The sequence below is a fragment of the Hyperolius riggenbachi genome, chromosome 7 (genome assembly GCF_040937935.1).
Source record: "Hyperolius riggenbachi isolate aHypRig1 chromosome 7, aHypRig1.pri, whole genome shotgun sequence".
Lineage (NCBI taxonomy): Eukaryota > Metazoa > Chordata > Amphibia > Anura > Hyperoliidae > Hyperolius > Hyperolius riggenbachi.
In genome coordinates this window covers 269,332,037-269,356,579 of record NC_090652.1, presented here as the reverse complement: position 1 = coordinate 269,356,579, position 24,543 = coordinate 269,332,037, and the positions used below count along the sequence as shown (strand labels likewise).

At 42.6% G+C, this 24,543-nt stretch overlaps 1 protein-coding gene across 21 annotated transcripts in view; it reads right to left on the bottom strand.

The window, feature by feature from the left end:
- BAZ2B (bromodomain adjacent to zinc finger domain 2B) overlaps positions 1-24,543 on the bottom strand; it is a 240,185-nt gene that overhangs the window by 102,248 nt on the left and 113,394 nt on the right. For 7 of the 21 annotated variants that reach the window (XM_068245688.1, XM_068245677.1, XM_068245680.1 and 4 more), the window contains exons 3-8: positions 23,751-23,993; positions 12,682-12,861; positions 10,726-10,764; positions 8,382-8,566; positions 3,294-3,482; positions 1,177-1,569 (exon numbers count right to left, since the gene is read on the bottom strand). In XM_068245688.1, the coding sequence (XP_068101789.1) occupies positions 1,177-1,569; positions 3,294-3,482; positions 8,382-8,566; positions 10,726-10,764; positions 12,682-12,861; positions 23,751-23,993 (1,229 nt within the window). The remainder of the gene's footprint in view (positions 1-1,176; positions 1,570-3,293; positions 3,483-8,381; positions 8,567-10,725; positions 10,765-12,681; positions 12,862-23,750; positions 23,994-24,543) is intronic. The other 14 variants (XM_068245687.1, XM_068245694.1, XM_068245696.1 and 11 more) reach the window with 8 other exon arrangements.

Genomic DNA, 24,543 nt, shown 5'->3' with positions numbered 1-24,543 from the left:
GTGTACACAGGAGAAGACACATTCTCACTGGATACATTATAAGATTTAAATACAGCAGCTATGCAATAAATGGCAGGTATCAGAGCAGATAAACTGTACTTTGGGAACTTCTAATTTGTAAACGGACGATAATACTTGTGCACAAAAACAAGTATGATAACTGTATGGGTAATTTACAGTAGGAAAACACGTTTTTATTAAATAAACCCGACTCCAACCAAAGCTACCAGGTTTTTTTAAGAGGACCTCAAGGAACCCAAAAGTCTTCCTACTAAAAAAGCAATACCAAGTTTAAGTAAGGGTTGGTTCACACAGACGTCTACTGAGCTTTTGCTCGACGCCGCATTCAAATGCTGTCGTTTAAACACCAGCTTTTAACCGCTAGCTTTTGAAGGCTTTTGGGAAGCTTGGGAAGCGTTCAAGGCTAGCAGTTCGGGTCTCTGCACTTGTTCCCCGGCGTTTAACGCCTCTGAAAGCAACATTTTGCTTTCGAGACAAGACGCAATGCTGGGATCTACCGCCAAGCTTTCATGAAAACCTGCAAAAGCCGTCTCGAAACACTCTTATTCACTTCAATGGGATGGCGGTAATTCCAAAAAATGCTACGTTTTCAAATGCCCCGTTAATGCTGCAAATATGCCCATGTGAACCAGCCCTTAAAGCAGAATGTCTTTTGTAGAGAGAGTGAAAGAATCAGCACTAGATGTCAGACCAGCAGCTCTGGAGTAGCAGGTGCAAGTAGTAGCTGTGCCTCCGGAGTGCAGATTCAAACTTGGTAAAGGAGAGATAGGAGATCTGGGCACCAGCTTATACAGTCTACACCAAAGGCACTTTTTTCTTTGTAATTGACCTGAGGAAGCAGGCAGAGACCTGTGAAATGCGTTGTCTGTACAATTGTGCTACAATAAAAATATTTTGTATTATATCGGTGTCTTACATCTTGAGAGGTACCACACCTCAAAAAAATATTTTTTTATAATGATCTTGTACTCATATAGAGTATATCTACTATCTCTGGGTGCCTCCAATAACCCCTACCCCTGTGTATCAATGAAAAAGAAGGGTTGTGAAGTGTGCTGAAACCAACCACTGAACCAAACTCTACCTAGTACCCTGCAGCATGAACAATGCAATGCCTACAGTTGGTTCTATACGTGATACTCTTGATATATTTACCCTTTTAATCCTCAAGTCGCTGGGCTGTGGGCTGGGCTCTTCAGAGGTATTTTTATTCCCTGTTTTCAGTCCGTCAGAAGGAAGGTTCCCTAGTTTCAGGCCGGCTTCCTTGCTGGGCTGAGTGAGTAGAGGAGAGGGCTTCACAGCAGAGACTAGTCCCGTACATTGTATCACGCTTGTGTGTTTGTTCACAGCCTCTTCCTTGGCCTGAGAGCTTTGGAATACGAAGGGAAGATGCTGGGATAAAACCTGAGGGTATTTCTGCTGGGGCTGGAATGGAGAGCGGGCCTGAGGCTCCGGAAGAAGAGGTATCTGCTGGTGTGGTCGCTTCTCTTGCAACTTCTCTGCTTGACTTGCTTCAGATTTCAGGTCTGAGAGGTTGTGAATTAGCACCTGGAACAGACAGTTCAGTGTTATAATGCTGTGATAGGATAAATATATAAATAATCACTAGTGGAAGTAAAATTAACCACTTCAGCCTTCAGTCGTTTTTCACCTTATGCTTCCAAGCAATTTTCACCTCCCATTCATTAACCAATAACTTTATCACTACTTATCACAATGAATTGATCTATATCTTGTTTTTTCCGCCATTAATTAGGCTTTCCTTGGGTGGTACATTTTGCTAAAAATTATTTTCTAAATGCATTTTAACAGGACTATTAAGAAAAAAGTGAAAAAAAATCATTATTTCTCAGTTTTCGGCCATTATAGCTTAAAAATAATACATGCTACCATAACTAAAACCCATGGATCTTATTTGCCCATTTGTCCCGGTTATTACACAATTTAAATTATGTCCCTATCACAGTGTATGGCAACAATATTTTATTTGGAAATAAAGGTGCATTTTTTCAGTTTTGCGCCATCACTAATTACAAGCTTATAATTAAAAAAAAAATAATTGTAATATACCCTTTTCTCATGCGTATTAAAAAAGTTCAGACCCTTATGTAACTATTTATGGGGTTTTTTTTAATTGGAATTTTTTTAAATAAAAAAAAATGTATTTGTGTATTTTTGGAAGTGTGGGGGGTAAACAGTTCATTTAAATGTAATACATTTTAATTGTAAAAAAAAAAAAATGTATGTAGATGTAGCTTTACTACTTGGTGGCCACAGTCAAAAACATTTTTTTTAGTCCTGTAAGCGAGCGCTCTCGCTTACAGGATGTGAATGGAGGACGGGAAACTTTTTTTTTCAGAAAGATCGCGGCTTCTGAAAGAAGCCGTCGGCCTTTCTTACAAGGACTTAGATCAATGAATGGGAACTGTATTCCCATTCATTGATCCCTAGGCTAATGGGCGGCGGCACGGGAGCACGCAAACGCGCATGGGAACGCGCAGCAGCATAAGTGCAGCCTTTTAAATGTAGCAGATACCTCCTAATGGTGAAAATGGTTAAGAACCACAGGCTTAAACCCCCCATGCCCACCCCCCCCCCCCCCCAGTGACCAGGCTATTTTTTACAATTCAGCACACTGCATCTTTAACAGTGTGCTGCACGGCCATACAACTTAGCACACATATGAATCTTCCCTCCTTTTCTTACCACCAACAGAGCTTTCTGTTGGTGGCATCTGATTGCTGCTCTGATCATTTTTCTTTGTTTATTAATTGAAAAAAAAAGATCCCCCCTCCCTCCCCCAAATTGGCCCTAGGCACCGTTCAATGCTTTTTCCCTCCTCTCATAGGCATCAGCCTATGAGAGGGACTTGATTGTGAGCCGCTCGGAGGGACAGCTAAGTGTCCCTTGTACAGCGCTGCGCTAGATCGCAGCGCTGTACATAAAAAAAGACGGGTTTTCTTTTTGTTAATAGTTTGTCAGCCGCGGGCTTGCAAGCTGATGACGGAACTCATTTAGACCAGTTAGACCATATAGTGGAGTATTATTTCAATCCCCATTGACTTTCACGATCATGTAAGCAATTTTACATGATCGTTCATTTCCGACGACGTCAACAATGCTTGGGAACGATTGTTCTCCGGCGGAGATCCTGTGGGTACATAGCTTAAAGATAGTCAGCAGATACAACTGTCCCACCTCTAATTATGCAGGCAGGATATTTGTTAATGTTTCTCTGTGTGACTCGTGTCATTAAAAACCGCAGCATCTACCTTGCTCTTATTTTTAGATTGTGCTTCACTCTCTGAATCAGAGTCATCATCGTCACTCTCCTCAATGCTTTGGTCCTCTTCTTCCAGGTCATCAGAATCGCTGCTACTGACGCCATCGCTCGATGTATCAGAGGAGGAGCCGGAATCGCTGGAACTGGAACTTTCCACTGCTTTCTTCCTTTGTTTCTGCTGTAAAATATAATACACAAACTGAGTAACACTCAAAAAGAAGATGTTAGCCAGAAGCTAAATCTTCATATTCTCACTCTGTGATTGGCTAATCAATGTTTGAAGGGTGTTGGCTAAGGGGTATATATTGGTTGTATTAGTGTGTTGTATTAGTAATTGAGCTTTAACCACTTCAGGATTCGGCGTACGCTTAACTACGCCCCTGAATCCTGAAGTGGATTGCATGGAAACGGCCGCTCGTATGAGCGGCCGTTCCATGTCAGTTCACGGAGGGTGTCTCCGTGAACACCCTGCGAGCCTCCGATCGTGGCTCGCAGGGTAAATGTAAACACACGGGGAAGATCTTCCCCGGTGTTTACATGTATACGGCGCTGCTGCGTAGCAGCGCCGTGGCGGAGATCGGCGATCCCCGGCCTCTGATTGGCCGGGGACCGCCAGCACCTGATAGGCTGAAGCCTATCCTATCCGGCGCAGGACGGAATTCCGTCCTGCGCCGCTCACAGGGGGAGGTAGAGGGAGGGAAGGGGAAGGCGGCCAGGAAGCGCTGCGGAGGGGGGCTTTGAAGAGAGCCCCCCGCAAGCGCAAGCAGCCGGCGGCGATCAGACCCCCCCAGCAGGACATCCCCCTAGTGGGGAAAAAAGGGGGGAAGTCTGATCGGCCTGGCTGCTAGCTGATCGGTGCTGCGGGCTGGAGAGCCCACGCAGCACCGATCAGCAAAACCACCCGGTATCCGGAAGTGGTTAATACTATCGGTGGTGCCGACCTTTTTTGGATTTGCTACATACTTGGCCCCCTAGCGGTACTGGGGTACAGGTCTGGGCACACCGGAGCTCCGTCATTCTAGCGGGGATGTGCGTGCATCGGCGCACGTGATCCCCTGCAAACCTTGCCCCCAGGACTTATCGCAAATTGACGTTACGCGGTCCTTAGGTGGTTAATAAACATCAGTTACATGACACAAGAAGTATAATATTAATCAATGTCTGTTTGCGCTTCGGAGACAGCACTAGTTTTTACCTTCTTCTACATAGTGCTGAAAAGTTATTTTAAACAAAAGATGAAAAATTATCTCCTAGAAGAAAACTCGGGAGAAATCAGTTAAAGTGTAACTGTCGGGCATAAAATCAAAAATCAATTCTTTATTTTTATCTGGTAAACAAGTAATAAGGATGCTAATCAGGCATTTCAAAAGTTAAAATCACTATTACTTTTCTTGTTGTCATTATCATTCCCCAGTTTACCTGACTCTTATTTGGTACACAAAATTTGGTACACAAAAAGGAAGTTGCAGGGCATGCTGGGTTGTTTTTTTTTGCTTCTTTATTTCCCCTCAGATTTAACTAATGTACAGAAGCAAAGAAGGACAACACAGCATGCCCTGCAACTTCCTTTTTGCGGCAACGTACCAAATAAGAGTCAGGTAAACTGGGGAATGATCATTTATAAGCAAGAAAAGTAATAGAGATTTTAACTTTTGGATTGCCTGATTAGCATCCTCATTACTTGTTTACCAGATAAAAATAAAGAATTGATTTTTGATTTTATGCCCGACAGTTACACTAACTGATTTCTCCTGAGTTTTCTCCTAAGTGATATTTTCAAATTTGTCCATAAAATGCATTTTAAACCACCAGGAAAAAATAAAATATAGAAAATAATTTTGATGGTGCTTTTTTCACTTACTTCTTAGTACTTTTTCAATTACAAAGTGCTGAAAAGTTATTTAAATTGAAGATGAAAAAGTATCTCCTAGGAGAGAACTCAGGAGAAACAGTGAATTGCATATGGGCCAGGGTGTTTGTATTGTGTGATGTTTTGCTTTGTACATGTGTGGCTTTAGTGTGACTCAGCACTTGTCATATTTCACTCGCCTCATTAGCTGACAAGTGCTGGAGCTCTCTGCTCTAAGCCAGGATAATAAGATTACAGATTCAGCACACCTACAACTCACTACTAAGCACAATGCTGGGAAACGAGGAAGAGACGCTGATGCTAATCTTGGATCTTCTAAAATGTTGGTGCGTTGTGGAAACTTTAAACATAACCTTTTATGTCACCTGACTGCAAGCAAATCCTTATGTCAGTACTAGTAGGTTAGGTTGTCAGAGAAGAAAAATGTAAAAAGCTGCAACTTTTAATAATCAACCAAAGAAGACACCTTCAGTGTCGGACTGGGAGGTGTAAAAGCTGAGGAAATCCACTTGCTGGCCAAGCAGCAGTAATCAGGTGTTGCTGCTCACAGTGAAGACTTGCTACAGGTTTCTATTGGGAGTGATAACTCATGATTTCTGCTGTTTGGCCAGCAGGTGGCTTCCTCAGTTTTTCAAACTCACAGTCTCACACTGGACACCTTAAAGGGAACCTAAACTGAGAGGGATATGGATGTTTCCTTTTAAACAATACCAGTTGCCTGGCAGTCCTGCTGATCTCTATGGCTGCAGTAGTGGCTGAATCACACACCTGAAACAAGCATGCAGCTAATCTAGTCTGACTTCAGTCAGAGCACCTGATCTGCATGCTTGTTGAGTAGCTGAGGCTGAAAGTATTAGAGACACGGGATCAGCAGGAGAGTCAGGCAACTGGTATTATTTTAGGAGGAAAAATCCATATCCTTCAAAGTTTAGGTTCCCTTTAAGGTGGCCCCTAATGGTCCAATTGGATATAAAATATTATAATACATTGATTATTTCACCACCAAATTACCAATCCATAACTCCTATCCATCACAACCAATTATGAAAAAAAATGTTATGTTCGACAACATTTTTATCGACAAAATTGACGTAGAACGATCACTTTTAGAATTGTTTGCAGTCGATTGGGAACATCAAAAGAGTTTATTCTATGTCAAACCGATCATAATTATGATAGATTCAATCCCCTGCTAAAAGTTGGACCGTTAGTGGCCACCAATTCTCCAAGAACTGTTGATGTTGTTCTGGTAACAGTAGTATAAGTATGGAGCTTATTGTGTATCTTAGCAGCACAGGAGGTTACCAATGCTTAAAGGGAATGTCCAAGCAAAATAAAAAATGAGTTTCACTTACCTGGGGCTTCTACCAGCCCCATGCAGCCATCCTGTGCCCTCGTAGTCACTCACTGCTGCTCCAGTCCCCCGCTGGCAGCTTGCCGACCTCGGAGGTCGGCGGGCCGCATTGCGTACATTTTTACGCATTCCCGCTAGTGCAGGAACATTAACACATACATTTTTACGCGTTAGTGGTTCAATGCATAAAAATGTATGCATTGAACCAGTTACGCGTAAAAATGTATGTGTTAATGTTCCTGCACTAGCGGGAATGCGTAAAAATGTACGCAATGCGGCCCCCGACCTCCGAGGTCGGCAAGCTGCCAGCGGGGGACTGGAGCAGCAGTGAGTGACTACGAGGGCACAGGATGGCTGCATGGGGCTGGTAGAAGCCCCAGGTAAGTGAAACTCATTTTTTATTTTGCATGAACCTTCCCTTTAACCAAAATAATGAAACTCTTTATGACTTTGTACCATTCCTATCTTCTACATGTTCATCACTACAGACTAAGGTTGCCACCAATGATACAATTTGTCAAACGATCCCTTACAAACGATTCTTCGTATCAACAATTGGAAATTTTCCGAAAATTGGATCGAATTCATTAATCTGATCAGATTGGTTAGGAGATTTTTGTCCATTAGTGGTCCAAAATGATCATTTCTGATCAGTCATATGAAGAGTCATTTGTAAACCATCATTCTGCAAATTGTATCATTACTGGCTACCTTAACAGGTACAATGTAATCATCAATTCATAGTATAACAGTCATAAACATACTAAGGAGCCTTATCCACTGAAAATCGCAAGTGCACTGCAATGGTGATTTTTAGCAATTTACACAAAGAGGTTTTCAATGCGATTATCATGTGATCGTTTTGTGATACAATAGCGTTTGCATGTTTCCAACAAGTCAGGAAAACTGCAAAAAAATGGCATAGCATTGCACAGGATTTGGTATTATTATTATTATTATTATTATTATTTAGCCTTTATACAGCACTGACATCTTTCACAGTACGATTTTCTTGCACTCTTATTGGCTGTAAATGCAGCATGCACTACGTTTGCATTTGGCTGCAAATCGAAACACACCAGTAAAAAACAGACGCTGTGATTACAATGGTAATAGGCAAAGCGTGGGCAAATCCCGTGCAAATCTGATTTTTTAATTGAAAAGTAGTAGACGTCAAAAAGGGACCAGTGTTCCAGTGCCCCATCACGGCACGCTGAGGGCAGCCATCTTTGGACATAAACCATTCTTGTGGTTAAGCCGTCATCCCAATAGATACTGCCCTGTCCACAATTCCATAAGGGTTCTTATCCTTACAAGCCATGGTGTGTCTGAAAGACAACATTGAATCTAGTGCACATTTATTTAAAAAGGATTCCCTCTTGATCAGTGTTCCGTTATTTTACTGACTGAACATTGGTCAGGAAAGTCTATTCTATAGACAGGAGCGGAATGAGAGCAACACTCCATCGTTATTCCTGCAGCAACCAGTACAAAGCTCGGCACTATGACAGGGAGAGGGGTATAACAGTAGATATCTGCTGAGATTTCATCTAATGTCGAGTGAGCCATTGTGGGAAGGAGGTAAATATGAGATAGATAGTGACCGTTTGACACATCTGGAATATGTATGCCTGCCTTTGCACAAAAATGTCTAGTGCCTAATGAGTAAAGGAGATACCAAGACAGTTATAAGTACAGGAAATCAACCTACCCCACTTACAACAGAGTCTGATTGGTTGCTATATTGCCTGCAGCTACCAGTCTCACAAACCCTTGAATGTTCTCCATGAGTGCAATGGAATATGTGATTAGTTGCCATACACTAGAAAATAGGCAGCACAGCAATCTCCCACCTTGTCCTTATTCTTTTCACTTCTGCCGTCTGTCTTCCTTGACTCCTGATTGCACGTCCGACTCCCCGTTCCTGCGCCTGCGCTTTTGACTTTGCCTGGGCTGCTAGTGGTCGTTGTGGATAATACCGGTGTGCAGTTATTGGTTACTAAGGTAGGGCTGCTTCCATTGACAGAGCCGTTCATGCCTGTACATAGGACAGAGAATATGTTCATTAAAGCAAAGGTTACCAGCTAGTGCTACATGAATCCTAGGGGACAGATCAGACAGTTTGTGCTAGCCAGTGCCGTAGCTAAGGAGCTATGGGTCCTAGTGCAAGTTTTACAATGGGCCCCCCAATAACTCGATACATAACATTTTGATACACCAAAATCTGTCAACGACAACCACAGTGTCTGAGGTGCAAAAAGTGGATGGTTAACAGTTAGTTAATGATAACTACCATTCAAAGCATCGATAGAAGTGATTATTACCAGCCCAGGACAGGAGAACAAAGAGTGGTTGAGGGAGGGCCCCTCAGCTGTTGTCACCAGGGATGGGCTTTCGAGTATGCAACTACTCTAATTCGAAATTAAAATAAGGCTTGATTGCCTCAGGTTTGACCACGGGAGATGGGGGGTTACTTACCCAGAAGTCCATCGGCTTCTATGCATCTCACTTCACTCGCAGAGGACCTATGGGACGCGTTGCACAACTCACTACCGCACTTCCTCCTTCCGACTTGAAGGAGGAAGTGTGGTAGTGAGTCATGGAACGCGTCCCATAGGTCGCTTGTGAGTGGAGTGAGATGCATAGAAGCCGACGGACTTCTGGGTAAGTAACCCCCTGTCTCCCGTGGTCACACCTGAGGCAATCAAGTCTCATTTTCATTTCAAGTAGTTGCATACTCGAAAGCCCATCCCTGGTTGTCGCTACCTCAGACAGATCGTGTATGCCACAGAAAATATGAGACACACAGTGGGGTTGATTCACAAAGGTTACTTATTTTTCACCTTAACTTTAAGGAATGCTAATGCATGAGATAAACAAATAAGGAGAGATAATTCATGAGATAAATAGATAAGGAGAGCTAAACCATGATTTAAAGAGACTCCGTAACAAAAATTGCATCCTGTTTTTTATCATCCTACAAGTTCCAAAAGCTATTCGAATGTGTTCTGGCTTACTGCAGCTCTTTCTGCTATCACAGTCTCTGTAATAAATCAATGTATCTTTCCCCTGTCAGACTTGTCGGCCTGTGTCTGGAAGGCTGCCAAGTTCTTCAGTGTTGTGGTTCTGCTATGAACTCCCCCTTTCAGGCCCCTCTCTGCACACTGCCTGTGTGATATTAAGATTAGGGCAGCTTCTCTCTGCTCTCGTATCTTTTACAAGCTGGATAAATCGTCCTCTGAGCTGGCTGGGCTTTCACATACTGAGGAATTAGACAAGGGCAAAGCTGTTTGCAGGAAGAAAAGAGCAGCCTGAAACTTCAGTGGATGAGAGATGCAGGGGGAAAGAAACACACAAATGATCTCTTGAGATTCAAAAGGAATGCTGTATACAGCCTGCATGTGTATGGATGTATTTTCTATGTGTGGACATACTGTACATCAACCTACTTCCTGTTTTGGTGGCCATTTTGTTTGTTTGTAAACACACTTTTTAAAACTGTTTTTAACCACTTTAAATGCGGTGGGGAGCGGCAAAATTGTGTCAGAGGGTAATAGGAGATGTCCCCTAACGCACTGGTATGTTTACTTTTGTGCGATTTTAACAATACAGATTCTCTTTAAGTCAGTTAAGGAGAGCGATACAATAAATTGTCAGTTAATGAGATCTAAACCATGAGTTAAGTCAGTTAAGGAGAGCTAAATCGTGATGTAAGTTAAATAAAGAGAGCAAAACAATGGGTTAAGCCAGTTAAGGAGAGCTAATTCATGAGTTAAGTCATTTAAGGAGAGATTAATTGTGAGTTAATAAGGTGAGGTAATTTAACAGAAAAGCTTTGTGAATCAGGCCCAGTGTAGAGGGTACATCAGAGAGAATATGAGACATGTGTGCTAGATTGTACATCAGTGTACACCAGAGAGAATACGAGACGTGTGCTAGAGGGTACATCAATGTACACCAGAGAGAATATGAGAAAATGTGTGCTAGAGGGTACATCAATGTACACGAGAAAGAATATGTGATGTGCACTAGAGGCGGGTACATCATTGGAAACCAGAGAGAATATGAGACATTGGGGCCTGTCCAATTTACTTTTTCTCCTGAGTTTTCCCCTAAGTGATATATCCAAATCTTGTCATAAAATGCCTTTTAAAACCCAAGCGAGCTAGAACGTACTCAAAATAATTTTGAAAGTACCTTTTTGCCTACCTTTTGCTACTTTTCTTGGCAATTCTCCTAGGAGAAAATTCAAGAGAAAAAGTTAATTGCATATGGCCCATTGTGTGCTAGAGCGTACATTAGAGAGAATATGAGTTAGTGTGTGCTAAAGGGTACATCAGTGTACACCAGAGAGAATATGAGTTAGTGTGTGCTAGAGCAAAGTTCCCCAACCCTGTCCTCAAGGCCCACCAACAGTACATGTTTTGCAGAAAACCACAAACATGCACAGGTGGGGTGATTAGTGTCTAAGTAGAGCTGATTAACTCCCTCTGATGTACCCACTGTGCTAGAGGGTACATCAGTGTACACCAGAAAGAATATGAGTTAGTGTGTGCTAAAAGGGTACATCAGTGTACACCAGAGAGAATATGACACATTCTGTGCTAGAGGATACATCAGTATACACTAGAGAGAATATGAGTCAGTGTGTGCTAGAGGGTACATCAGTGTACACTACAGAGAATATGAGACAAACATTGTGTGTTAGATGGTACATCAGAAAGGCAGTGTGTGCTAGAGGGTACATCAAACAGGCAGTGTGTGTTAGATGGTACATCAGAAAGGCAGTGTGTGTTAGAGGGTACATCAGAAAGGCAGTGTGTGTTAGAGGGTACATCAGAAAGGCAGTGTGTGTTAGAGGGTACATCAGAAAGGCAGTGTGTGTTAGAGGGTACATCAGAAAGGCAGTGTGTGCTAGTGGGAACATCAAACAGGCAGTGGGCTTGATTCACTAAGAGAAATAGCATGCCTTATCCAAGTTAACACGCCTTATCTTTGTTATCACGCCTTATAAATGTAGCATAACAAGCGCTATGAACCCGCAGGGGCTCAGGGCAGGACGCGTAGAGCTCGTGTCATTGCCAATTAGCAGACATAAGTTCGTAGTGCTCGCTATGCTACTCTGATAAGGCGTGTTAACTTTGATATGGCATGTTATCTCTGATAAGGTGTGTTAACTTGGATAAGGCATGCTATTTGTCTTAGTGAATCAAGCCCAGTGTGTGCTAGAGGGAACATCAGAAGGCATGTGTCAAACAGAATATCAGACAGCATATGCAGTGCCATAGCAATAGGGGTTTCAGAGGTCTCGACCTCATCGGGGCCCTTGGGCCAGAGGGCCCCTGTAGGGCTCTCCCTCAGTAGTAGCTCTTTATTGGTCCTGTGCTTGTAATGATCATGTCTATAGATACTTTGAATGATAATAATCATTAAACTGTTCCCCATCCCCTTCTTGCACCTCTGACACTGTGGTTGTCCTTGGCAGGTCTTAGTGCATTGTATCAATTGTTATGTCTAGAGTGCTTGGGGGGGGGGGGGGGGGAGGAGCAATGTAAAACTGGGGCCCTTAGCTCCTTAGCTATGCCACTGAGCGTATGTAAGTAGGTACATCCGACAGACAGTGTATGCTGCCATTACACAGTATTCAGTTCTCTTTTGTAGCTGTATGCAGCAGTATGGTAGTAAACAAAGATCTCAGGACAAGATGTCCATGGAGTGAAGTACCTAGCAAAGGAGGTTGCTGTGATTAGAAAATGCAGAAGCAAAATGTCTGGATCAAATAAGGGTAGACTTTTAGAGAAAATAAAAACACAATGGGATGCTGAGGTGTACACCGTCTATAGCGAACGGGCTAAAGAAACCTATACAAGAGACGCAAAAAGACAACTCTGGAGCTAATACATAATAAATAAATTACATATGCCCCCATTCTGTACAATTGCAAGCTACATCGTAACAAATAAAAGAAACCTACTGAAAGCACTAATTGCATTTGTTTAGCTTAACTAATAGCTATAATTACCATACAAAGTGACTGATACTACTGTGATAACTGTAATTATAAAGGATGTTTATTTCATTAAAACCCCCAAATTATTAATCAAGCTCAAATAGCGGCACAGAATCCATTCACCAGTGGAGCGCACAGCCTACCTTTCTCAGAGGGGAGGCGGCTGTTTTTCCCAGCAGCAGCAGCAGCGACAGCAGCGCGGAGGTGAAAGGAGGAGGAGTCATGGTTCTGGGATGGGGGCGTGAAGAGAGGAGGAAGTCCAAGTAGCGGGGGGAAGAAAGCAGCGCGAGTGTGAGGATCAGTCGCCCGCCACCATTCTGTACCTCCAAGAAAGAAAGGAATTCTTAATGACTAAGATGTCAAAAAGTACGTTATCATTAGGGATAGTCAATGAGATGCAAATCATTTTGAGATGATGCAGGATCATGCATATTTTGTATGCAAATTATGCAGCTTGAAAATGGACCAGTCGGATTTTAACTCGGCAAGATTTGATTGGTTCATTTTCAACCTGCATAAATTTGCATACAAAATGTGCATGATGAATCAACTCGAAATTATTTGCATCTCATTTACTATCCCTAGTTCTCACACACCTTTAAAAATGTACAAAAGCATTATTATACCTGCATGCAAAGCACATTAGCCATTTACTGGTGACACCAAAGAAATGTTGTTACAAAAACCATGCAAAGCTATCTTTGACTGACGTGAGTAATGGGAACAGTATGAGCCCAAGTCTGATTTGCTGCTGTAAGTCCTGGGCAAATTCACAGGAGTTCTGGAAAGGCTATTCACAATATTGAAGCAAAGGAGAACCCAAACCACCAAGATGTTTGTAGCGAGAGAAGCTCAAAATAGACAGTATAGGGTGAGGCTACGCACAATCCAGAACGAAATTCCACATTTCAATGTATAGCTTTGCTTTATAAACAGGTACCTAATGCTGGGAACACACCATGCAATTTACCAGAAATAATCGTCAGATTCCTGTCGATTGGACTGGAAGTTGAATCGTGTGTTTCCAGCATAGGCTCAGTTCATACTCAGAAAAACATACATTGATAGATCCTATACTGTTAGTGTCACCCTACTGTGTCACCTTTGTCCCCCTGTGCCCCCTACTGTGTCACTTCTGTGCTCCTGTGCCCTCAGAGTTATATTACCGGTTTAAAAACAATTTAAAGAGACTCAGTAACAAAATTTTCAGCCTTATTTCTTCTATCCTATAAGATCCTTTAAGTTCCTATACCTGTTCTAATGTGGTCTGTCTTACTGCAGCCTTTCCTAGTTCCACAGTGGCTGTATTATCTCTGTTATGCAATCTAATCTTCTTTCCTTTGCCGGCTTTATCGGCTCAGGCAGGAATGTGCTGCTCTGCTGTGATAGGTAGAAGTTATACACACCCTCTCCACACCCCCTCCAGGCTCTGTATGAGTCACAGACTGAGCTTCTCTCAGCCTATCACACTCTGGTTAGCAGCCATGTTTTTTGTTTGTAAACACTGCCTAAAACTGGCAATTACTAGCCAGGATTGCAGCAGAGAGTGGCAGAAACAGCACAGAGTGGCCCAGGAGAACATCATGAATAGAATGATATGCTATTTATTGTAAGAATTTTAAAGTACAGATTCTCCTTAAAAAAAAAAAAATAAAGGGACTCCGAGCACCTCTCATGGGCATGCCTTTAAGACTCCGACCAGTAATATAAGTACTTAAAGATGCATACCTTTCTGTAGCTTTTGCTCTGATCTTTCATTTGATGCCTAAATCGGCGTTCTACCCCTGTCTTCTCTGTTAGAGAAGTGCATCACTGAATGAATCAGGAAGAGGAAGTGACACGCATGGCCATTGCAAGAGGCTCCTCCAGAGAGGTCATAGAATGAGTTTGTTGGAAGATGTCTGGCTTAAAGGCATACCCATGAGAGGTGCTCGGAGTCCCTTTAAGATTGATTTTCTCCAAATGTACAAGGTCTTTCTGAAAAAAATGTTTTTATTACTTTTTCACTTATTCCCACAGAATGAAATTTCACATTTTCATCCTGTTGGTATCGTCGGGTTGTTTGTAAGTCGGGATGTTTGTAAGTCTGGAACTGCGTGTATATATACAGTGGAGGAAATAATTATTTGACCCCTCACTGATTTTGTAAGTTTGTCCAATGACAAAGAAATGAAGTCTCAGAACAGTATAATTTCAATGGTAGGTTTATTTTAACAGTGGCAGATAGCACATCAAAAGGAAAATCGAAAAAATAACCTTAAATAAAAGATAGCAACTGATTTGCATTTCATTGGGTGAAATAAGTTTTTGAACCCTCTAACAATAAAAGACTTAATACTTAGTGGAAAAACCCTTGTTTGCAAGCACAGAGGTCAAACGTTTCTTGTAATTGATGACCAAGTTTGCACACATTTTAGGAGGAATGTTGGTCCACTCCTCTTTGCAGATCATCTCTAAATCCCTAAGGTTTCGAGGCTGTCTCTGTGCAACTCTGAGCTTGAGCTCCCTCCATAGGTTTTCTATTGGATTAAGGTCCAGAGACTGACTAGGCCACTCCATGACCTTAATGTGCTTCTTTTTGAGCCACTCCTTGTTGCCTTTGCTGTATGTTTTGGGTCATTGTCGTGCTGGAACACCCATCCACGACCCATTTTCAGTTTCCTGGCAGAGGGAAGGAGGTTGTCGTTCAGGATTTCACGATACATGGCTCCGTCCATTTTCCCGTTAATGCGATTAAGTTGTCCTGTGCCCTTAGCAGAAAAACACCCCCAAAGCAAAATGTTTCCACCCCCATGCTTGACGGTGGGGACGGTGTTTTGGGAGTCATAGGCAGCATTTTTCTTCCTCCAAACACAGCGAGTTGAGTTAATGCCAAAGAGCTCTATTTTGGTCTCATCAGACCACAGCACCTTCTCCCAGTCACTCACAGAATCATTCAGGTGTTCATTGGCAAACTTCAGACGGGCCTGCACATGTGCCTTCTTGAGCAGGGGGACCTTGCGAGCCCTGCAGGATTTTAATCCATTGCAGTGTAATGTGTTTCCAATGGTTTTCTTGGTGACTGTGGTCCCTGCTAATTTGAGGTCATTCACTAGCTCCTCCCGTGTAGTTCTAGGATGCTTTTTCACCTTTCTCAGAACCATTGACACCCCACGAGGTGAGATCTTGCGTGGAGCCCCAGAGCGAGGTCGATTGATGGTCATTTTGTGCTCCTTCCATTTTCGAACAATCGCACCTACAGTTGTCACCTTCTCTCCCAGCTTCTTGCTAATGGTTTTGTAGCCCATTCCAGCATTGTGCAGGTCTACAATTTTGTCTCTGACATCCTTGGACAGCTCTTTGGTCTTTCCCATGTTGGAGAGTTTGGAGTCTGCTTGATTGATTGATTCTTTGGACAAGTGTCTTTTATACAGGTGACTAGTTAAGACAGGTGTCCTTAATGAGGGTGACTAATTGAGTAGAAGTGTCTAACCACTCTGTGGGAGCCAGAACTCTTAATGGTTGGTAGGGGTTCAAAAACTTATTTCACTCAATGAAATGCAAATCAGTTGCTATCTTTTATTTAAGGTTATTTTTTCGATTTTCCTTTTGATGTGCTATCTGCCACTGTTAAAATAAACCTACCATTGAAATGATACTGTTCTGAGACTTTTCATTTCTTTGTCATTGGACAAACTTACAAAATCAGTGAGGGGTCAAATAATTATTTCCTCCACTATATATATATATATATATATATATATATATATATATATATATATATATATATATATATATATATATATATATATATATATATATCGCACACACTCCTTTTCTTTCTCTCTCCCTGTAAAATGTGTCAATTTATTGTATCCAGGCAAGTGGGGACCTTTCCATGGAGCCAGTGTGATGACTTGGCATGTTTTACTTTATTATTACATCAAAGTGAGTTTCCTGCCGCTTTTCCCGGAATGAATACATTAGAATGGTCTGTGATTTGTGACACCCTAATAGAGCCTGAGTGCTTTCTTTATGCAGCACGTGGACAGCGGGCTCCCAATTTCCATACTCATTTTTCTATATATTTCGCTAAAGCAAGCAGTGACTGGCTGCTGATCAGAGCCGGGCATTAGCAGAGAATCCTGGCAGGTTATCGGCCCCGTATAATGGAGCATAGACCATAGACGGCGCAGCTCCGGAGGCTGCGCGGAGCCCAGCGCAGTGGAGCTGCAGATTACAGTATGCACAATGGCTCCCTATAGGGCAGTACATAGTCAATGATTTTCGAATGTCTTTGGAGAACTACGGTAACAAGTACCATTCATTTTCTCCAAAGAGGCTAAAATAAGTGGAAACAGCAGCTGGAGATCGGATAGCTTCGGAGATTGCCTGTACAAAACCTCTGGGGCGCCCGCCGTACAACATAATATGCCCACAGAGGTGGCTGGATAACTAAACTTTCTTATATAACTTATCAGAGAAAAATAAGCTGTCTCGGAGGATGCGGGGAATAGGCTACTCCTGGGTAACGAGCGCTGAAATCCTCCTGCCCCGACAATGATCCAGACTGTATACCTGCAATGGGCTGAATCTCATTACACGTGTCTCCATATGCAGGCTGATCCCACAGCAAGGAAAACTATTGTCCTTATTACACACAAGACACAGGCTGTGGATACATTGCTATGTTAGTGCGGCCACACCGATGAGAGTATGTGAACTCATTAAAGCGGACCTGAACTCCAAACTTCCTCTCTGCTCTAAAAGATAAGCAACAGCATAATAACCTTTTAAAAAAAACATTTATTTGTTATAGCTGATACAAATCCTGCAATAAGTGTGTCTACTTCCTGCTTTCATGGAAGCAGATATACTGTTAACATCCTGTATAAAATACCTCTCTGCCGTGGCAGCCAGCTGACACAGCCAAGAGATCAAATTACAACTTGTGACTAGTAACAGATGAGGGGGTATTAGAGAGGCTAAACTCTCTGAATGCACACAGGGCGCATTTCTCTCTGTTTTTCTTCTGTCCTGTGCAAGAGTTCAGGTCCACTTTAAGGGAGATGGCCCTGCATCTAAAGCAGGCTTGAATACTGGCCTGGTAAACCCCGGCTCACTGTGCCCTGTGAAGCCACAAGTCTTTAAGCAAATCTACACATGATATGTATAGTACAGGTAAAGATGAATAGAACGTTAGTAGCAAAGAAAATAGTCTCATGTTTTTATGTTCAGTTATATAGCTTTTTGTTATAACATTGCATTATTCTGCAACTGTGACAGTTTTTAAAACCACATTCTGTCCTTTAAACTATAAAACAAAGCAGAAATAAAACCCTCTGAACTTTCCTGCAGTAAACTTTATCTCCAGCTGTCTCTCGCTGTTTAAAGGACATCTGAGGTGAAAATAAACTTATGAGGAAAACAATTGTATCTATCCTGGTTCTCCTAAAAATGATTTTTTTTTAAAGATATCGCACTGATTTATTTTGTAATAAATCTAGTTTTTAAGTTTTTACTGTTATATTGTCTCCGCTCAATAACACCTTCATTGAAGTATGCCAGAGCTCAAATCTATGAATTATTGATCCTTTTTATCTCTTTTATGCTCTCAGAAACCATTTACTGAAAGGAAAAAGTTGTATGGCTGTAATTACTTATCATTGAGGGCTATGCTATAGTCTGACCCAGTCTGAGGCCCAGTGCACACCGAGTGGTTTTTGGAGCGATCCGCCGGCCGCATCCGCCTCTAAAAACGCTTGTCTAATGTATTGCAATGGGATGGTGCACACCGGCGGTTTGCGGTTTTTGCCAAGCCGCAAACGCGCCTCCTGCTTCGCGTTTGCGGTTTTCGGAAGCGTTTCGTCCTCAATGTAAAGTATAGGAAAAACGCAAACTGCTCTGAAAAACGCTAGTTCAGAGCGGTTTGCCAGGCATTTTTGTTACAGTAGCTGTTCAGTAACAGCTTTTACTGTAACAATATGTGTAATCTGCTACACAAAAACGCACGCAAAACCGCTAGGTATGTTTAGAAAACCTCTCTAAACATACCTAGAATCGCTCTGAAATCAGCTCCCAAAACCGCTAACGTATTGCGGATCTGCTAGCGGTTTTGGTGTGCACTGGGCCTCAAACTGTCAATTGCATACCTGATGTTTAACTCTTTCAGGCAAAGAAAGAAAAAAAAGGAACACAGCCTAGTTATTTGTGTGCTAGGCACTGTCCATACACATGTCTGTCTCATCATGTCACATGTCACCTCGGTGGTCCTTTAAGTGCTTCAGAAAACAGTACTGGAAAACAATATGAGGCTTTTTTCTTTGCTGCTAATAATCTATTTCTTGTACTACACATACAATTAATTATCTCGTAAGTTTATTTTCCCCTCAGGTTTGCTTTAAGCTATGCACACACTTAAAGGGCACCTGAATTGACACTACACAGAACTTCACATGCCAGCGTTGCATAGGAGGACAGCCCAATAGAAGCAGCAGTCAGGTAAGAATAAGTGGCAGTTTACACTTTTCTGAAAAGCGGGCTGTTTAGCGGAACTAGATGGAACAGATCCCAGCAGATGCAAACGGATCCTATGTTAAGGTGCATACTCATATCCAGTTTTGATTGGACAATCTCTGACTAATGTTACCTCCTCCATGTAGCATGAGGGTAAATAGACTGTGAATACTGTGAACAGATGGTGTAGGTAAACACTCATACAACATGGAAGTGGTAAAAGTGGCCAATCAAAATTGGATGTGTGTACCAGGCTTTAATCAATAGGATCAGTAGGATTTGTTCATATCAGTCTGTCCTGACCAATGTAACGCAAATATAGGGAGTATGCGATAAATCCGGATTGCATTGAGTGATCCCAAATGAACTCATGGATACAAAAACTGATGTCCAATATATAAACTGATCTGTTTGATGGATCATTTTTTTCCATGGATCACATTTGACTCCCACCCACCCTCATACTGCACACACTGGCACGAATAGTTTTATAGATATGGATAGATATGGACCTTATGCAATTCACTTTTTCTCCTGAATTTTTCATCTTCTATTTAGAATAACTTTTTGGCACTTTGCAATTGAAAAAGTACCAAAAAGTAGGTGGAAAAGTACTATCAAAACTATTTTAAGTATTTTCTTGCTTTCTAAAGATTTAAAACACATTTTATTGAGAAGTTTGAAAATATCAGTTAGGAGAAAACTCAGGAGAAAAACTGAATAGCATACGGGCCCTTGTCATAAAATGCCCTTTAAGCCGCCAGCAAGCAAGGAAACACTCATCAACCTTTGGATACTTTTTCAATTGTAAAATGCTGAAAAGTTGGTTTGAAGAGAAGATGAATGTTATCTCCTAGGAGATAACTTAGTAAAAAAGTGAATTGCATATGGGCCATATCGATTTTTTATGTTGAGCTATCTGGTTCATCGCATAGGGGACTAAGGTAGGATAACTGGTTATGGAGTTTTGCTAACAAGTGATCACATCTTATTTTTTTAATAAATTCAGGAGGTACTGGATTCATTTACAGCAGCACCACAAGAATTTTTGTCTTGACCATCTCTTTGGGTTTCCTCCTTCCCAGTAAATAAGCAAATCCTACCAGGGTGGCTTCTTTTCTCCGGTGATCTCTAGCCTAGAGGAGTGACTCAGTCTCCAGTTCCCAGCTGGACTGGACTTGTAGAGATGTCTAAAATCCTGTTATCTTGAGGAGAGCCTGATGTTTGCTGAAGTATTATGTAATGAATAAATGTTTTCTCATTACAAAGGTTAACATTAACTCAGCGCATTCTTGAGCTTCTTGAGCTGTAAAGTAAAATTCCACTTTCGTAAAAAAAAAATTGCTGTGACAGATATCAGCGCTGCTCAAGACGTTTGGTAATTAGAGCTTATTAAGAATTACTTCCCATCAATTTAAAGCCACCCATAAAATGTTTAAAATTGGCTGGAAAAATCAAAGGAATATTTCCTAACCATTGCATCCAAATGATATTGGCTATTTGATTTTTGCATCTGGAAGTACATGGCTACTTCATTTTTATATGTAGTAGGCACAAAGGCAAACACACTTAACTAGCTGGTGGCACAATGGCTAATTTTTTCTGGCATCTGGGTAACTAAGTTGCTTAATTATGCTATCTGGGGCTGCAAAGCTAAACTATATTACAGCTTGCAGTTGAAAGCCAGACAGCAGAGGCGGGACAAGGTCCTCCAGCACCCAAGGCTGAGACACCAAAGTGCGCCCCTCCATCCCTCCCACCCCAGCTGTCACACACTCATTGCTATTATACTAAGAGGTGCCACAGGGCCCACAACCTCCCCAACACCTTAATATCTAGTTATCTGGCTTGCAGTCACTGCTATGTATTCTCTTTTCTTATTTCTTTCTGCTTCAAACACAATTAGGAATGACAGCTGAATGAATTGTGCGCCCCCTCCTACACTGCGCCCCGAGGCTGGAGCCTCTCCAGCCTATGCCTCGGCCCGGCCCTGCCAGACAGTATATTGAACTGAGCTGAAATAGTCCAAAGGGCCAGGGCACCATCTAAACCAATAAAGTGGAAAGCAGGAGATGAGACCCAAATACAGGGGTCCCGTTGGCCTTAGAAACAACTTTGCTGTCCCATCTACTACTAATGGTGGCATCTATCAGATGAGTGGGTGGCATCATGATGCCATGGTAACACCCCTTCCTCTCCTCCTATGCACATATAGGACTAAATGCAATTAACTTTTTCTCATGGGTTTTCTCCTAGGAAATCATTTTTCATCTTATCTTTAAGGCTGCTTTCACAGTGGGACGTTAAAGTCCCACGTTACAGCACCCTGTAACGCAGCCCAACTCACAGCAATTAAAAATCAATGTGCTGTTTACAGTGAACACGTTGCATATGAGTATAACGCTGCACGTTAAATGAAAGTGCAGCAAGCTGTGCGTTATACTCCTATGTGGCTGCGTTAGACTGCTTGCACATGCTCAGTAATGTTTGTCAGGAGAGGAGGAGGGGAGAGTCCGCTATTGTGTCTAGCCACATGGCTAATTAATATTCACTGCACTGTAGTGTTGTCCAGATCATTATCGGATCTGGATCTTTTTTGTGAGTTGAATCATCCGGATCATCACAATGAAGGATTCGGTTCACGGTGGATGTCTGGAAGAAACAGGAACTGCAGCTTCTGTGCACAAGCACAATCTTCCTGCAGCATCTCTCCCTTCCCCATTAGCACCCTCAATGTGCCCTTATTCTCCTGCACCTCTCACTCTGCTGCACCCCTGCTTCCCTAGTAAAATGATTCAAAGATTCGGTTTAAAGATCCGGATCTTTTCAATGATTAGAATCATCTGAATCGTTGAAATTATCCAGACTTCTCAGTATAGAAAGAAAACGGCGCACAAAGAGCTGCATAACGCGGCTCAATCTGACGTCCAACTTCAACACCACCATGCGTTGCGTTAGGGGCACGTTATGCTACCTTAAAAGGAAGGTTCAGGGAGGGGAGTGAAAAAATAAAAATCAATTTCCACTTACCTGGGGCTTCCTCCAGCCCGTGGCAGGCAGGAGGTGCCCTCGCCGCCGCTCCGCAGGCTCCCGGTGGTCTCCGGTGGCCGACCTGACCTGGCCAGGCCGGCTGCCAGGTTGGGCTCTTCTGCGCTCCAAGTCCCGGTACTTCTGCGTCCCACGCAGCCGCGCTGACGTCATCGGACGTCCGCCGGGCTCTACTGCGCAGGCACAGAACTCGGGCTGGAGGAAGCCCCAGGTAAGTGGAAATTGATTTTTATTTTTTCACTCCCCTCGCTGAACCTTCCCCTAAAACGCAACGTCTTGGTGTGAAAGAGGCCTAAAATATTTTTTTCAGCACTTTGAAAAAGCACCAAAAAGTAGGTGAAAAAGTACTGTTGATATTATTTTGAGTATTTTCTAGCTTGCTGCTGGTTTAAAAAAAAACATTTAATTGATAAGTTGTGAGATATCACCTAGGAGAAAAGTCAGGAGAAAACATTAATTGCATGTGGGCCATTGTGTAGAATTAATGAAATTCAAAAAAATATGAATATTCCCACTTATTGTATAAGACAATATAAACCATTCCGTCTACTGATTTGAGCAGAAAGATTTGCGTCTAAGATAGATTCTCGTTTCACTGCTGCATAGCAGAGATAAGATATCATTCTGATGATGAACGGCGAGTTTAATTATTGGTTAGTAAGCCAGAAGACCTGACTCTTCCTGTCATGCCGGGGACCTGATTATTACAGAAATAAAGACACACAATTTTCTGCTTCTAAACTTTGCCATTCCAACCGGCAAAGGGAACTAAAAATTAAGCTTATTTTTTTTTTTAGATACTGGTATTTTAGAAGTTCCAAAATTAATTTAATACTTGAAATATTAAATATAATAAATACAAAATACATGTACAGTAGTTAAAACATTTAAAGAGGAGCATCAGCCTAAACAAACATACTGTCATTAAGTTACATTAGTTTTGTTAATTAAAATAGGTAATATCTCTTGCCCACCCTGTTTTAAAAGAACAGGCAAATGCTTGTGGTTGAAAGGAGGTGACGGGGAGCATGAGACACAGTTCCAACTGTCCTGTGTCCTCGTCACCCCTCCCAGCTGCGCACGCTAGGCAATGAGAACAACAACATCAGAAATCACATCATGCTTTGCACAGCATGAGGGGAAGAAGCCTGATATTGGGCCTATCAGAGGTGTAGCTAGAAATTATGGGGCCGCATAGCAGAATTTGGATGGGTCCATCAGACCTAAGTACTCGTGAGCAATGCAACCTGCCCCTACCCTATGGTATATCAATTGACTGGGCAATGTACATTCCTATGCAATGTACACTGCAAACAGTCTATGGGCACTGAGGTAAAGTTAGAGGGTGGAGAAACCCATAAAAATAGTGAACACATGAATTACCACTTGGGCCCCCTCTGCTTCTCGGCCCCATTGCAGTTGCTATGGCTGCTATGGCTATTGCTACGCGAGCCTACACTGGAAAATGTAAATGTCAAACATACTGTAGTTCGAGATAGGATTGGATGGGGTTAATATCCATCACAAAGCTGTCACTGCTAACTTTGTACTGGCCTGCTCACACTCTATCCCTAATACAGACATTCATCTGTCACCAGTGTAAGCAATAAAGCAGTTGAGGAACTATGGATAGCATGTCTTACAAGGATTCCATAAACACAGTAATTACCTGGAAACGGTGCTAGCTGGGGATGTGCTGCTAAGGCTGTGGGTGTTCCAAGCGTTCCCAGCCCACCAAATTCCGAGTGTCCTGAGCTGGCTGCATGCAGGCCAAAGACTGGGTGGCTGATCATTGGAAAGGCACTGGACAGATTGAACGGCTGGTCTCCAGCAGCTCTGAACAAGTGTCCTGCAGAAACAGACGCCAATGCGTTAGATGACCAGGCAAGGGACCGCAGAGCTACAGCTGTATCTGGTGGTAAAAGAAATGTAAAAAAAAAGGTAAGGATTTGTCCCTGCTGAATTGTGCAAGAGGATCATTTATGGAACAATGCTCGTTAGCAATTAAACACATATACAGATAGTAACATACCATTAAACTACATACCAACATATGATATACTTACTTTAAAGAGAACCTGAGGTGGTTCTTGGGGAGGGGGGCAGATGGGACACAGAGGCATGTTCTCTGCATCATGACATGCCTCTGAGTTCCCACACCGCCGATCTCTGCCCCCCCCCCCCCCCACCGCTGCACTATAGCCCCAAGAGATTCGCGACAATTTTTGTCGCTAACTGGGAGGTAAACACAGGGGAGAGGAATTCCCTCTTCAAAACACCCACAAGGGGCATTCCTACAGGGTTTCCTAAGCTGCCATTGGGCAGCTCTCCCTGGCCGCGCCTCTTGCCACTCCCCCCTTCCTGCACGCTACTCACAGTGCAGCGTCATGACCCGGAGGTCAGGAAAGTGAACGTGGGCCATTGCGGCCCACAGGAGCAGCGGTTTTTGGGGCTACCTGATC